Source organism: Nerophis ophidion, linkage group LG11 (genome assembly GCF_033978795.1).
Source record: "Nerophis ophidion isolate RoL-2023_Sa linkage group LG11, RoL_Noph_v1.0, whole genome shotgun sequence".
NCBI classification, from domain to species: Eukaryota; Metazoa; Chordata; class Actinopteri; order Syngnathiformes; family Syngnathidae; genus Nerophis; species Nerophis ophidion.
The window spans coordinates 39,142,401-39,156,757 of NC_084621.1; the positions used below are offsets into that span (position 1 = coordinate 39,142,401).

At 39.6% G+C, this 14,357-nt stretch overlaps 1 protein-coding gene across 3 annotated transcripts in view; it reads left to right on the forward strand.

The window, feature by feature from the left end:
• The window catches only part of col14a1a (collagen, type XIV, alpha 1a), a 386,358-nt gene that overhangs the window by 75,220 nt on the left and 296,781 nt on the right, over nt 1-14,357 (forward strand). For all 3 annotated transcript variants that reach the window (XM_061915882.1, XM_061915884.1, XM_061915881.1), the window contains exons 4-5: nt 13,538-13,681; nt 13,867-13,962. In XM_061915882.1, the coding sequence (XP_061771866.1) occupies nt 13,538-13,681; nt 13,867-13,962 (240 nt within the window). The remainder of the gene's footprint in view (nt 1-13,537; nt 13,682-13,866; nt 13,963-14,357) is intronic.

The window sequence follows — 14,357 nt, forward strand, 5'->3', positions numbered from 1 at the left end:
ATAAATGTCAACATTGTGTATGTGCTGAAATCTTCATTTCTGATTGTTGCTTTTAGTAAAAGCTTAATTATTTTGGGTTTTGCTTACATTTGCTTTCTTTAATTTAGACTGTCCGACTCGGTGTGTAAAAATATACAAATAATATTAAAAATAATACTTATGAGAGAAATAACGTTAAAAGTAAATCAAACAAACCTTTAATGAAGTGATCACTGCAAACTCATGCTTTGTTCAACTCTGCTCCCTTGGACTGTAGTGTCAGCTGCTTTCCTCGTTGTTTCGTAAAATCTTGCACTCTTCCCCACTATTTGATTACCTCTCAAGGAACTCTGAAGAAACGTTTATCCTTTTCAAAATGTTTATTTAAAAAATATTTGCATGTTACTTGAAACTCTTGCGGTCTGATTTACTAAGATCCAAATACCATGCACTAAACAGCATGTACAATATGGCGGCATAGCTCGGTTGGTAGAGTGGCCGTGCCAGCAACTTGAGGGTTGCAGGTTCGATCCCCGCTTCCACCATCCTAGTCACTGCCGTTATGTCCTTGGGCAAGACACTTTACCCACCTGCTCCCAGTGCCATCCACACTGGTTTAAATGTAACTTAAATATTGGGTTTCACTATGTAAAGCGCTTTGAGTCACTAGATAAAAAGCGCTATATGAATATGATAGATAAGATAAGATAAGATACAATCTATAAAATGGCGTGTAATATTAATGGGCTTGTTGCGCGTGATGTACTAACACTGCGTGTGCAATTTTAAAGTGGTGCAGACCGCCTTATTTAAATGACAATTTTGTGTGTACTATATTGGGCATCGCCACAAAGACACATTTTTACTGCACATTTATGTTATCTGTAGTGTTTTAAACAAGCAGAAGACATCAACCACCTTTTATGGGCATTTTAAAAGCAGTCGTGTTGTACATTTACAATTATACACTTTTTTTATTTATTTTTTACTGCGGAAGGTGTGCTCATTGGAGAAAGGCTGTATTTACTCTGCTCAAGACGCCAACAAATGCTTTAAATACTTAAAAAAAGTTTTTTTCTTTTAAGAAATATTTTAATAATATATATTCTATGTGAAAAATACAAACATTTAAAAACGACTTCACGACACAAAAACGCATCTTTTGTTTTATTTAGCAGTTCTCTAGCAGCTATAAAATTATAAAATAATGCTGCTGAATAGACAATATGGCTTTTATTTTTTTATTTCAACCATTCAACATTTTGACACACACACACATAGGACAGAGGATTCTCGTTTGTTCATCGTCTGTCATTGCAGCGTGAGCACCGACCCCAGATAGAACTGTCAGTTTGCACATGCTTTTCAAACATGTTAAATAAAACGCAAAATAGTGCTCGCAAAACCGTGATGAGCGTTCATTAATCAACTTGCATGCCAAATAATTAAATGTGCATCTTCTCCAAGTATTGTTGACCTTTTGTCGATCAGCATTTTGCATATTAATAATTAATTATTTAATTAATGGATTGCAAGCCTTATTCTGCACACTTAAGAGACGAAATCCACTTTGCACACATTTAGTAGATCAGCTTTGCGTGTAATATTGGGTTTGCACATGTTTTAGTACACACAATCCTCTAATAATCACACATTAAAAGCGTTACTAAAACGGCCTTCTTTCATCTCCGTAACATCGCTAAAATTCGCTCCATTCTGTCCACTAAAGACGCTGAGATCATTATCCATGCGTTTGTTACGTCTCGCCTCGATTACTGTAACGTATTATTTTCGGGTCTCCCCATGTCTAGCATTAAAAGATTACAGTTGGTACAAAATGCGGCTGCTAGACTTTTGACAAGAACAAGAAAGTTTGATCACATTACGCCTGTACTGGCTCACCTGCACTGGCTTCCTGTGCACTTAAGATGTGACTTTAAGGTTTTACTACTTACGTATAAAATACTACACAGTCTAGCTCCATCCTATCTTGCCGATTGTATTGTACCATATGTCCCGGCAAGAAATCTGCGTTCAAAGGACTCCGGCTTATTAGTGATTCCCAAAGCCCAAAAAAAGTCTGCGGGCTATAGAGCGTTTTCCGTTCGGGCTCCAGTACTCTGGAATACCCTCCCGGTAACAGTTCGCGATGCCACCTCAGTAGAAGCATTTAAGTATCACCTTAAAACTCATTTGTATACTCTAGCCTTTAAATAGACTCCCTTTTTAGACCAGTTGATCTGCCGTTTGTTTTCTTTTTCTTCTATGTCCCACTCTCCCTTGTGGAGGGGGTCCGGTCCGATCCGGTGGCCATGTACTGCTCGCCTGTGTATCGGCTGGGGACATCTCTGCGCTGCTGACCCGCCTCCGCTTGGGATGGTTTCCTGCTGGCTCCACTGTGAACGGGACTCTCGCTGCTGTGTTGGATCCGCTTTGGACTGGACTCTCGCGACTGTGTTGGATCCATTGTGGATGGAACTTTCACAGTATCATGTTAGACCCGCTCGACATCCATTGCTTTCCTCCTCTCTAAGGTTCTCATAGTCATCATTGTCACCGACGTCCCACTGGGTCATTATTGTCACCGATGTCCCACTGGGTGTGAGTTTTCCTTGCCCTTATGTGAGCTTACCGAGGATGTCGTGGTGGTCTGTGCAGCCCTTTGAGACACTAGTGATTTAGGGCTATATAAGTAAACATTGATTGATTGATTGATAAATCAGGCTCTCTGTGTACAATGGATAACTAGTGTACACCGTCCTATTTAAATGAGGGTTTTGCGGGTACTACTTGCTGTGTCCATGTGAACACTACTTTCCCTCCACATTCATGTTAGGAAAGGATAGGACAGACTTTATTCATCCCACAATTCGGAAATGATGTGGTTGTAGGGCAGATACAAAAAAGCCACAATAATAGAGTAAAACACATGAAAACAAGAGGAATATATCAAAGAATACGGAGGACATAAAATATATCAAAAGAGCACAGAGCGAAAGCAACAAATTGCCACTTCAGCACTGCCAATCTACATACACCTACAAAAGTAAAACAACGGAAAAACAAAACAATGGACAATAAATGAAAAATATTGCGCACATACGATTGCACCATGCACTGACAAAGAACATAACAAAAACAATATATATTTATTATGCTCTCCAACTTATGTGAACTTTTGTTGAACTAGCAGCACACACCTATATTCTGAATCACCTTTTATACAAAAATAAATCAAAATCAAGACAACAGAAACAATTTCGTGCTTGTTGAAGATCCGCTTTGCAGCGAGACGATGGCCCATCACAAAAGCATTCATGTGTCTGGAATGATCCGGGCACAATAAAATGCATAGGAGATATATCATGATTGTAAGATACATCCTCAGATGCACAGGAACACATCCTCAGTGATGAGCCTGAGATCACTGGGGGTTTCGGGTCTTTCAACATCATAACCCCTCCTTCAGGTGACCCAGCCAGGGTTGATCAGACCCCAGCTTGTGTCCCAGTAGCATTGGCCCACAGTTCGCTCCTCCTGATCCAAAGCCATCTAGAGGCTCTCTCTGCTGGCTCCATGGTGGCCTTGATGGCCTTCCTTTTCCCATCACCTGTGATGCCAAGTAGTGTAGATACCTTCCACAGTGAGCGGCCAGCAAAGCCTCTACACCCCACTTCAATGGGCTCACAGCGTGCCTTCCAGCCTCCTTTGCTGCATTGCTCGACTAGTTCCTCGTACTTTGACCGCTTCCGCTCGTTTGCCTCCTCTATGCGATCCTCCCTAGGAACTGTCAGCTCTATCAGTAGCACCTGCTGTGAAGATACTGATGTCAGCAAGATGTCTGGCCTCAACGAAGTTGTTGTGACGTATTCTGGAAACTTGAGCTGCTTGCCCAAGTCCACTCAAAGATCCCAGCCCAATGCTGAGGTAAGGAGACCGGCTGCTGGTTTGGGCTGTGACTGTGGATGCTCTCCAGCCCTGACAAAGGCAATTCTCCTCTTGCCAAGTTGTTGTTTGCTGCTGTTGTTTTTGGCCACGGCTTTTGCTATGGCTATAGCAACGGTCTTCAGCACTTGGTCGTGCCGCCAGCGATAGGGGCCCTCCCCCAGAGCTTTAGAGCAGCTGCTTAGGAATAATAATATATATATACAGTACGAATGGCATTTAAAAAAACTGCAGGAGACGCTGAAACAAATCAGTTGAATATGTTTTAATCAGCCCCTTAAGTCAGTGGTTCTCCAATGGGGGTACGCATACCCCTGGGGGTACATGAAGGTATAACAAGGGGTACGTGAATTTTTTTTTAAATATTCTAAAAATAGCAACAATTCATAAATCCTTAATAAATATATTTATTGAATAATACTTCAACAAAATATGAATGTAAGTTCATAAACTGTGAAAAGAAATGCAACAATGGGGGCGGAATCGCTCAGTTGGTAGAGTGGCCGTGCCAGCAACTTGAGGGTTCCAGGTTCGATCTACCCTTTTGCCACCCTAGTCACTGCCGTTGTGTCCTTGGGCAAGACACTTTACCCACCTGCTCCCAGTGCCAACCACACTGATTTAAAAAAATAAAAATAAAAAAGTTACTTAGATATTGGGTTTCACTATGTAAAAGTGCTTTGTGTCACTAGAGAAAAGCGTTATATAAATATAATTCACTTCACTTCAACAATGCAATATTCAGTGTTGACAGCTAGATTTTGTATGGACATGTTCCATAAATGATGTTAAAGATGTATTTTTTTGTGAAGAAATGTTTAGAATCAAGTTCATGAATCCAGATGAATCTCAATTACAATCCCCAAAGAGGGCACTTTAAAGGCCCACTGGAATGAGATTTTCTTCTTTAAACGGGGATAGCAGGTCCATTCTATGTGTCATACTTGATCATTTTGCGATATTGCCATATTATTCTTGAAAGGATTTAGTAGTGAACATCGACAATAAAGTTTGCAACTTTTGGTCGCCAATAGAAAAGCCTTGCCTTTACCTGAAGTAGCAGACGATGTGCGCGTGACGTCACGGGTTGCAGGGCTCCTCAGATCCTCACATTGTTTATAATGTGAGCCTCCAGCAGCAGGAGCTATTCGGACCGAGAAAGCGACAATTTCCCCATTAATTTGAGCAAGGATGAAAGATTTGTGGATGAGAAAAGTTAGGGTGAAGCACAAAAAAAAAAAAAAAAAAAGCGACGGCTACAGGCGGCGGAAGTGGGACCGTTTCAGATGTATTTAGACACATTTACGAGGATAATTCTGGAAGATCCCTTAACTGCTTATTATTTTAATAATGTTTTAGGGAGATTGTAAAGATATACCTGAAAGTCGGATGGCTGCGGTGAACGCCAGTGTCTCTCAGAGAAGCCGATGGAGGAGCCAAGATCACAGCTGCCTTTTTGAGCTGCAGGACAAAGTATCCGGTAAGAGCCGACTTAATATCACAATTTTCCCATCCAAAAACTTGCTAGTTGACGTAGAGAAACATGGTCGCTTGACCGCTCTGTGTTAAAGCTTCACAACAAACAAAGAAACACAGGCTGTGTTTCGGTGCTGAAGGCAGCTGCAATCCACCGCTTTCCACCAACAGCAGTCTTCTTTAAAGTCTCCATTATTATTGAACAAATTGCAAAAGATTCAGCAACACAGCTGTCCAAATTACTGTGTAATTATGCGATGAGAAGAGACGACTTTTAGCCGTTTGTGGTGCTGGGCTAATATGTCCCCTCCAACCAGAGACATCAAGCGCACGAGTCATCATACGCGTCATCATTCCGCGATGTTTTCAACAAGAAACTCCACGGGAAATTTAAAATTTTAGTTTAGTAAACTAAACCGGCCGTATTGGCATGTGTTGCAATGTTAAGATTTCATCATTGATATATAAACTATCAGACTGCGTGGTGGGTAGGTAGTGGGTTTCAGTAGGCCTTTAAGTTGATGAGTACTTCTATGTGTAGAAATCTTTATTTATAATTGAATCATTTGTTTATTTTTCAACAAGTTTTTAGTTATTTGTATATCTTTTTTCCCAAATAGTTCACGAAAGACCACTACAAATGAGCAATATTTTGCACTGTTATACAATTTAATAAATCAGAAACTGATAACATAATGCTGTATTTTACTTCTGTATCTCTTTTTTTCAACCAAAAAAGCTTTGCTCTGATTAGGGGGTACTTGAATTTAAAAAAATGTTCACAGGGGGTACATCACTAAAAAAAAGGTTGAGAACCACTGCCTTAAGTCATCAAGGAGCTATAAAATTATGAAATGAAATTGCCGAATAGAAAAATGTGTAATATTATTAATGAACAGTCCAAATATGTTGACAAATGTGCATAAGGTTGGCGCATTCTCGTCTATTGTCCGTCTTTGTAGCACAATTGCCTCCTTTCTCACAGCCCTGCGCGTAATTCAGTATGCACGCACTTTTCAGACGTGCAAAGTCGTGACACACGATTTTCAGCCTTGATAGATCACTGTGCGAGCCTTAAGTAACTATATTTTTATCATCTCCTCCCAGTATTTAGTTCTAACAATCAGCATATATTTTGCATATTCATGAAGACAGACATGCTAAATTGCTTAGATTGTAGTCTTTATTCTTATTCTGCTCACTTAAAGGCCTACTGAAACCCACTACTACCGACCACACAGTCTGATAGTTTATATATCAATGATGAAATATTAACATTGCAACACATGCCAATGTTTAGTTTACTAAATTACAATTTTAAATTTCCCGCGGAGTTTCTTAATGAAAACGTCGCGGAATGATGACGTGTATGATGACGCGTGTTTGTGACGTCTCGGGTTGTAGCGGACATATTAGCCCAGCACCACACACGGCTAAACGTTATCTCTTTTCATCGCATAATTACACAGTAGTTTGGACATCTGTGTTGCTAAATATTTTGCAATCTGTTCAATTAATAATGGAGACTAGAAATAAGAATGCTGTTGGTGGAAATCTGTGGATTGCAGCTGCCTTTAGCACAGAGACACAGCCGGTGTTTCTTTGTTGTGAAGCTTTAACACAGAGCGGTCAAGCGAACATGTTTCTCTACGTCAACCAGCAAGTTTTTGGATGGGGAAATTGTGATATTAAGTCAGCTCTTACCGGAAACTTCAGTGGATTATGGGACCTCCTCCTGTAGCTGCCAAAAAGGCAACTGTGATCTTGGCTCCTTGGCTTCTCACAGAGACACTGGCGTTCACCGCAGCCATCCGACTTTCAGGTATGACTTTACAATCTCACTAAAACACTATTAGAACAATAAGCAGATACGGGATCTTCCAGAATTATCCTAGTAAATGTGTCTAATTACATCTGAAATGGTCCCACTGCCGCCGCCTGGAGCCATCGCCTTTTCTTTTGTTGTTGTTTTGTTGTTGTGGTTCACTCTAACTTTCCTCATCCACAAATCTTTCATCCTCGCTCAAATTAATGGGGAAATTGTCGCTTTCTCTTGCTGCTGGTGGCTATGATTATAAACAATGTGAGGAGCCCTACAACCCGTGACGTCACGCGCACATCGTCTGCTACTTTCGGTAAATACAAGGCTTTTTCATTAGCGACCAAAAGTTGAGAACTTTATCGTCGATGTTCTCTACTAAATCCTTTCAGCAAAAATATGGCAATATCGCGAAATGATCAAGTATGACACATAGAATGGACCTGCTATCCCCGTTTGAATAAAAAAATCAAATTTCAGTAGGCCTTTAATGCATTGTTGCGTGACTAATAGTAATTTTTTCATCAAATTTGGTGCATGTTATGCAGTTTTCGACTTTCCAAAGGCTTTCATGTAAGGGACAATAATTCCCTTGTACAACTACAACCAACAAAATGAATATGTGTTGCTCTATTAAGGCGTGTGACCTCATATGCTCCGCCTGAAACACAAATGAGAAATTATTATGCCCAATCATAAACCCGGTTATTACACCTAATGCAGACAAATGAATGTGTTTCCGTTTCAAACCGATCTACAGTAAGCAGGTGTGCAAGTACGTAAAAGCATTCAATTAGAACACTGTGGTTAAGTTTACTCATCTTAGTTTTGGAATGCAAATGATACTCACTGTTCTTTCTTTTCCTGAGGGTATAAATACTGTAAAGTTAGGGGGACAGAGGAAAGTGCACACACAGCTTATTATTTGCGAGATCAAAATTTGAAGTGTGTTGAGAATGTTATGTGAGGGTAAGAAAGAGACATGCACCTGCTTGTCTAATAATTGCACCATCAAACCACATAACTCTATCCTTTTTGGAACTTAAAACTCAGGCCGAGAAATCATTTGAAATACTAAATGTATTTGCACCACACAGGCAAACCGGATTGCTGAACATATTTGTTATTCAAGGAATGATGTAATTATACATAATCTGTTCCAGTGTCAAATTGTCATTATACGGTGCGGAAAATAAGTATTTAATCCGCAGCTGACTTTGCAAGTTTACACCCTTAGCACTTAAGAATTTCTATGAAAAAAAACAACATTATATCCTTTTCCCAAAAGAGAAGTTATATACCCATTAAGCACACAAATTGCAAGATTTCACCTCTGAGGTAAGTAAGGGTTGTTGTGACAAAGGTAAGGGATTATCCCAGATTTACACAAAATGAGCTTGTAAATTATTGCAAGGGTCCTCAGACCAAAGTTGTCTAGAAAAAAACAAGTGATACACTTGCAGTGCCCGCAGCTTCCCCTACTCAGGAAGATCCATGAACAACAAACACTTGCATGACTCACACAAGGCTTGTTAGAATGTAATGTGGTCAGCTAAGATCAAAATTGATATCTTTAGCATCAACTCGACTTTACATGTTTGGAGGCAACGAAATCTGATTATGACCATCCTTACTGTCAACCATGGAGGTGGAAAATTTGATTAGGTTGTTCTTTATTGTCATTGCACAAGTACAGGGAAGCTTTGTTTTCAGCACAAACCCGTTCAAGATCAGACAAACAAACAGTCTTGAATTGTTCTGCTTTTGTGATGTTTCTCTGAAAGTAAGAATTCCTTATCTCTACTGCGACAACAAGAAACACATGATCTCCGTGTTTGCCAACAAGGTTTTCTATGAAGGTTTTTTTGTGTCTTTATCATGGAAGCTTTTTTTTTTTTTTTTTAACACTGATTTTATATAACATAATTTTTTGCATTTCAACTTAAGGGCTATTACATTTAAAACAATTATTCTTTTTTAATTCAATATATAAAAATTCACTGTATAAAATTTCAGTTTATAAAAATGTAGTGTAAAAAAATCTGTGGAAAAATATTTAGTGTGCAAAAAAATTTGGTGTAAAACAAACAAAAAAAATCAGTGCTGAAAAATCAGCTGTTTCAAAAAGCAAGACTCACTTCCGGTAAATTAACACTGAAACATTCGATACTGTCTCAGAACCAGCTAGGTGTTAGGTTTGAATTCACATGACACAGGTCTTGCAAAACAGCATAAAAAACGCAGTTAACTGGGATACGTGGGCATAATACAACATAATACACATTTCAATGGAGCACGCTGGATGTTTTGAAACTATAGAAACGATTCCAACGGTTAGAATCTGCAAAGTTCTGCTTCATGCAGACCTGGCACGAACAGAGTGGGGCAGAGTGGGCAGGGCGTGTTTACAGAGCAGCAAATGTCCTACGGAGGCAGATTTCCACAGCAAAGTTCTGCAGAACAGTGATATTCTATCGAATATGTGGATGTTTTTTATCCTTTGCGCTTATTCTGCCATGTTTGTTGCATCTTTGTTGTTCTTGCTCGATTATAAAATATGTCGATTAAGGAGGTGGTCTACAGTAGAGGAGCAACTGTTATATATTCTCAGTATTCAGGCTCTTTCTGTTCAGTTATTTTTGTAAATCCCACACTCTATATTTTTATGTACATTCCGACTGTCATATAATTCAGTAAAAAAAAAAGTTAATTCCAATATGTGTAGTTTTTTTTTTTTTTTTTACTGTAAAAGGCACTCAGAATGTACATGATCATACAGAATATGGGATTTACAATATTAACTATGAACAATAAAACACTGAATATTGAGATATATGCATGTTGCTCCTCTACTTCCCAGACCACCTCCTTGATTGACATACAGTATTTTATAATTCAGCAAGAGCAACAAAGATGCCACAAACACGGCAAAAATGAAAGGCAAGGGGATTAAAAAAACATCCTCTTACTCCATATGAAGTCACTGTTCTGCAGAATTGTGTTATTGGAATCTGTCTCTGTCCGACCCTTGCGTTTGTGAGGTCTCAGGCTTGTCGCTGTCATGCCTGCTGTCATGCCCACTGTGCCCCGTCCCTCATTAGCATGAAGCAAATGATGTATAGTTCCCCAGGGTTTGTGTAGTGTTTGGTTAATCTATTAATGACCAAACATGGTCTTGCAAACCAGGAGGATGTATTTTTTTTCCTGCTTTTTGAAGCAGCATATTTTTCGATACTGAATTTTTCTTACACTTAATCATTTTACACAGAATTTTTTTTATACACTGAATGTTTTTAAGCAAATTTTTTTACACTAACTTTTTATACAGTGAATTATAAAACACTGACTGTTTATACACTTTAAGTGTTCTGTGGTCTGACAAGTCCACATTTCAAATTGTTTCTGGAGGACGTTTTGTCCTCCAGAACAAAGAGGAAAGGATTCATCCGGATTGTTATAGGCGCAAAATTCAAAAGCCAACATCTGTGATGGTACGGGGGTGCATTAGTGCCCAAGGAATGGGTAACTTACACATCTGTAAAGGCACCATTAATGCTGAAAGGTACAGGATTTGGAGCAATATATGTTGCCAGCCAAACAGCGTTATCATGGACGCTCCTGCTTATGTCAGCAAGACAATGCCAAGCCACGTGTTACAACAGCGTGGCTTCGTAGTAAAAGATTGTGGGTACTAGACTGGCTTGCCTGTAGTCCAGACCTGTCTCCCATTGAAAATGTGTGGCACATTATGAAGCGTAAGATATGACAATGGAGACCCCGGACTGTTAAACAACTTAAATTGTGCATAAAGCAAAAATGGGAAAGAATTCCACCTGAAAAGCTTCAAAAATTGGTCTCCTCAGTTCCTAAATGTTAACTGAGTGTTGTTAAAAGGAAAGGCCATGTAACACAGTGGTAAAAATGCCCCTGTGCCAACTGTTTTGCAATGTGTTGCTGCCATTGAATTCTAAGTTAATGATTATTTGCTAAAAAAAATAGGTTTCTCCGTTCGAACATTAAATATCTTGTCTTTGCAGTCTATTCAATTGAATGAAGGTTGAAAAGGATTTGAAAATCATTGTATTCTGTTTTTATTTAGGAATTATACAATGCGCCAACTTCACTGGTTTTCGGTGTTGTAGTTTAGGGCAGTGGTTCTCAAATGGGGGTACGCGTACCCCTGGGGGTACTTGAAGGTATGCCTAGGGCAGGGGTCGGCAACCCATGGCTCCAGAGCCGCATGCGGCTCTTTGGTCACTCCGATGTGGCTCAGCTGCATAATCGACGACCCCCCCCTGATTATTTCGGGAGGTTTCCGGAGTTTGGTGCCTCTCCCGGGAATCACTTGGGGGCCGGTCTTTACCCGGTCTACAATATTGAGTGCGTACCGTGATGGCAATGCTTTTAACTTCCTCTTTTACACAATGTTATCTGCTTGTCGGCCGGTCGCATGCTATATGTAGCTCTTGTCAACTCACGCATGTACCTGCAAGGCATACTTGTTCAACGGCCATACAGGTTACACTGAGGGTTGTAATATAAATAACTTTAACACTCTTACTAATATGCGCCACACTGTGAACCCACACCAAACAAAAATGACAAACACATTTCGGGAGAACATCGGCACTTTAAGAGAACATAAACACAACAGTACAAATACCCAGAATCCCATGCATCCCTGACTCTTCCTGGCTACATTAACACACCTGCTAGCACCAAACCCCGGTCCCCCCAACCCCGCCCACCTCAAACGATGCACGGGGGGGGGTGCTAACCTGTGTATAATAAAGCCAGGAAGAGTCAGGGATGCAAGGGATTCTGGGTATTTGTACTGTTGTGTTTGTGTTTATGTTGTCTTACAGTGCGGATGTTCTCCCGAAATGTGTTTGTCATTCTTGTATGGTGTGGGTTCACAGTGTGGCGCATATGAGTAAGAGTGTTAAAGTTGTTTATATTACAACCCTCAGTGTAACCTGTATGGCTGTTGAACAAGTATGTCTTGCAGCAGTGAGCGTGCGTCTGCAGGAGCCACATACAACGTGTAACTGGGCTGGTAAGCTGTTTGTGCATGTTGTAGAGGTTGTTAAAGGCAGCGCTTTCATTTCACTCCCTTATTATTGTTGTTTGGATGAATATCAAAGGATATTTGCGAGAATAGATACTTTGAGAATTCGGGAACCTCCGAAAAATATGGGAGGGTTGGCAAGTGTAATGCTTTTATTTATAAATGGTTGGTTTATATAGGCTAGTAAGGTATCTTACTAGCCTATATAAAGCAACCTTTTATAAATACACCTCAGTAGGCTAAATGAATCTCTTCAACATAAGTGTAATGCTGTCAAGCGGCATTCATGTAAAACTCGCGGGCCGCACTAACATTACATTTTCATATTAAGGTGCGGGCCGCGTGTCTGAGACCCCGGGTTTATATATAGCACAAAGCAAAAAAATAAACTCTGTATGCAGTGTTATTTCATTTTAAATTTCAAAAGAGTTTTGCGGCTCCCATTGGTTTCTTTATTTTTGAAACGGGTCAAAATGGCTCTTTGAGTGGTAAAGGTTGCCGACCCCTGGCCAGGGATACGTGAATTTTTAAAAAAATATTTTTAAAATAGCAACAATTAAAAAATCCTTTATAAATATATTTATTGAATACTACTTCAACAAAATATGAATGTAAGTTCATAAAATGTGAAAAAAAATGCAACAATGCATTATTCAGTGTTAACAGCTAGACTTTTTGTGGACATGTTCCATAAATATTGATGTTAAAGATTTCTTTTTTTGTGAAGAAATGTTTAGAATTAAGTTCATGATTCCGGATGGATCTCTATTACAATCCCTAAAGAGGGCACTTTAAGTTGATGATTACTTCTATGTGTGGAAATTTGTATTTATAATTGAATCACTTGTTTATTTTTCAACAAGTTTTTAGTTAATTTTATATATTTTTTTCCAAATAGTTCAAGAAAGACCACTACAAATGAGCAGTATTTCGCACTGTTATACAATTTAAAAAATCAGAAAGTGATGACATAGTGCTGTATTTTACCTCTTTATCTTTTTTTTTGTTCAACCAAAAATGGTTTGCTCTGATTAGGGGGTACTTACATCACTGAAAATTTTTTGAGAACCACTGATTTAGGGGTCGGGATGTTAATTTTAAGGAAATTGAAAATAATTGTTTTTCCTTTTTTTTTCCTGAATTTTTTTACAAAAGGATGGGTTGTCTTATATTCAGGTTTCCTAGATTTGGCTGCAGCACTTTACAGTAGTTAAACTTTGGCCTATTTTCTTGTTCTTTGTCTCTGACAGGTGGTCATCAGCGGGAGATCATCATCTCAAAAAGTGACAGTAAAGTGTTGATAACCGACTTCGACCCGTCCAAGGACTACATCTTCAGTGTAATTTCTGTCAGGGGTAGCACTCAGAGTAAACCACTGCAGGGCAGACATAAAGGTATGTTTACTCTTTATTGCTCCGTTGCTATTTCTTGACATGGCTCAGATCTATCAACGGAAAGATTATTGACTAAACTCCCAAATCCCCTGCAAGACCTTTCGAAACACCCACAATTACGCTATCTAATGTTGCACTTCAGTGATACTGTATTGTGCGTATGTGCTGTGTTCCGCGTTCACTAGCTGAGAGAGGCGAGGGTGATGGAGGAGTCAAAACCCAGCCACAGCGTCTGACTGATTCATTCACTCTTCCTGAAGATGTCAATGAGATCTCCGGAGGTAAGATAAATGCACACACAGTTTCCAGGGGAATTAAGGGGCCATATGCCCAGGTAACGTGGTGTTCAAATGAATATAAGATGAATTGAAGCAGCAAAAACAGCTGCCGGGGCCATTTCTTAAGCCAGACAAAACCATATTTCCTTGTCCAGTTGGATGGGATTGTGATTTCTACTTCCACACTGAGTCTTTGGTCTTCATGTTGACAAGACAATGTACCTTTTCAAAGTGCACACAGACAGAGGACGAGTGCACACATGTTGGTAAATCATTCACTAAGGTGCGTGGACAGCTACGACCTGAATTTCCGACAATGAGTGTCTTGTGTCTTCATGGTTTTCTACAAACTTGACCTCCGCCCAGACAAGACTGTCTGGCTTTTCAAGACTGTCTGG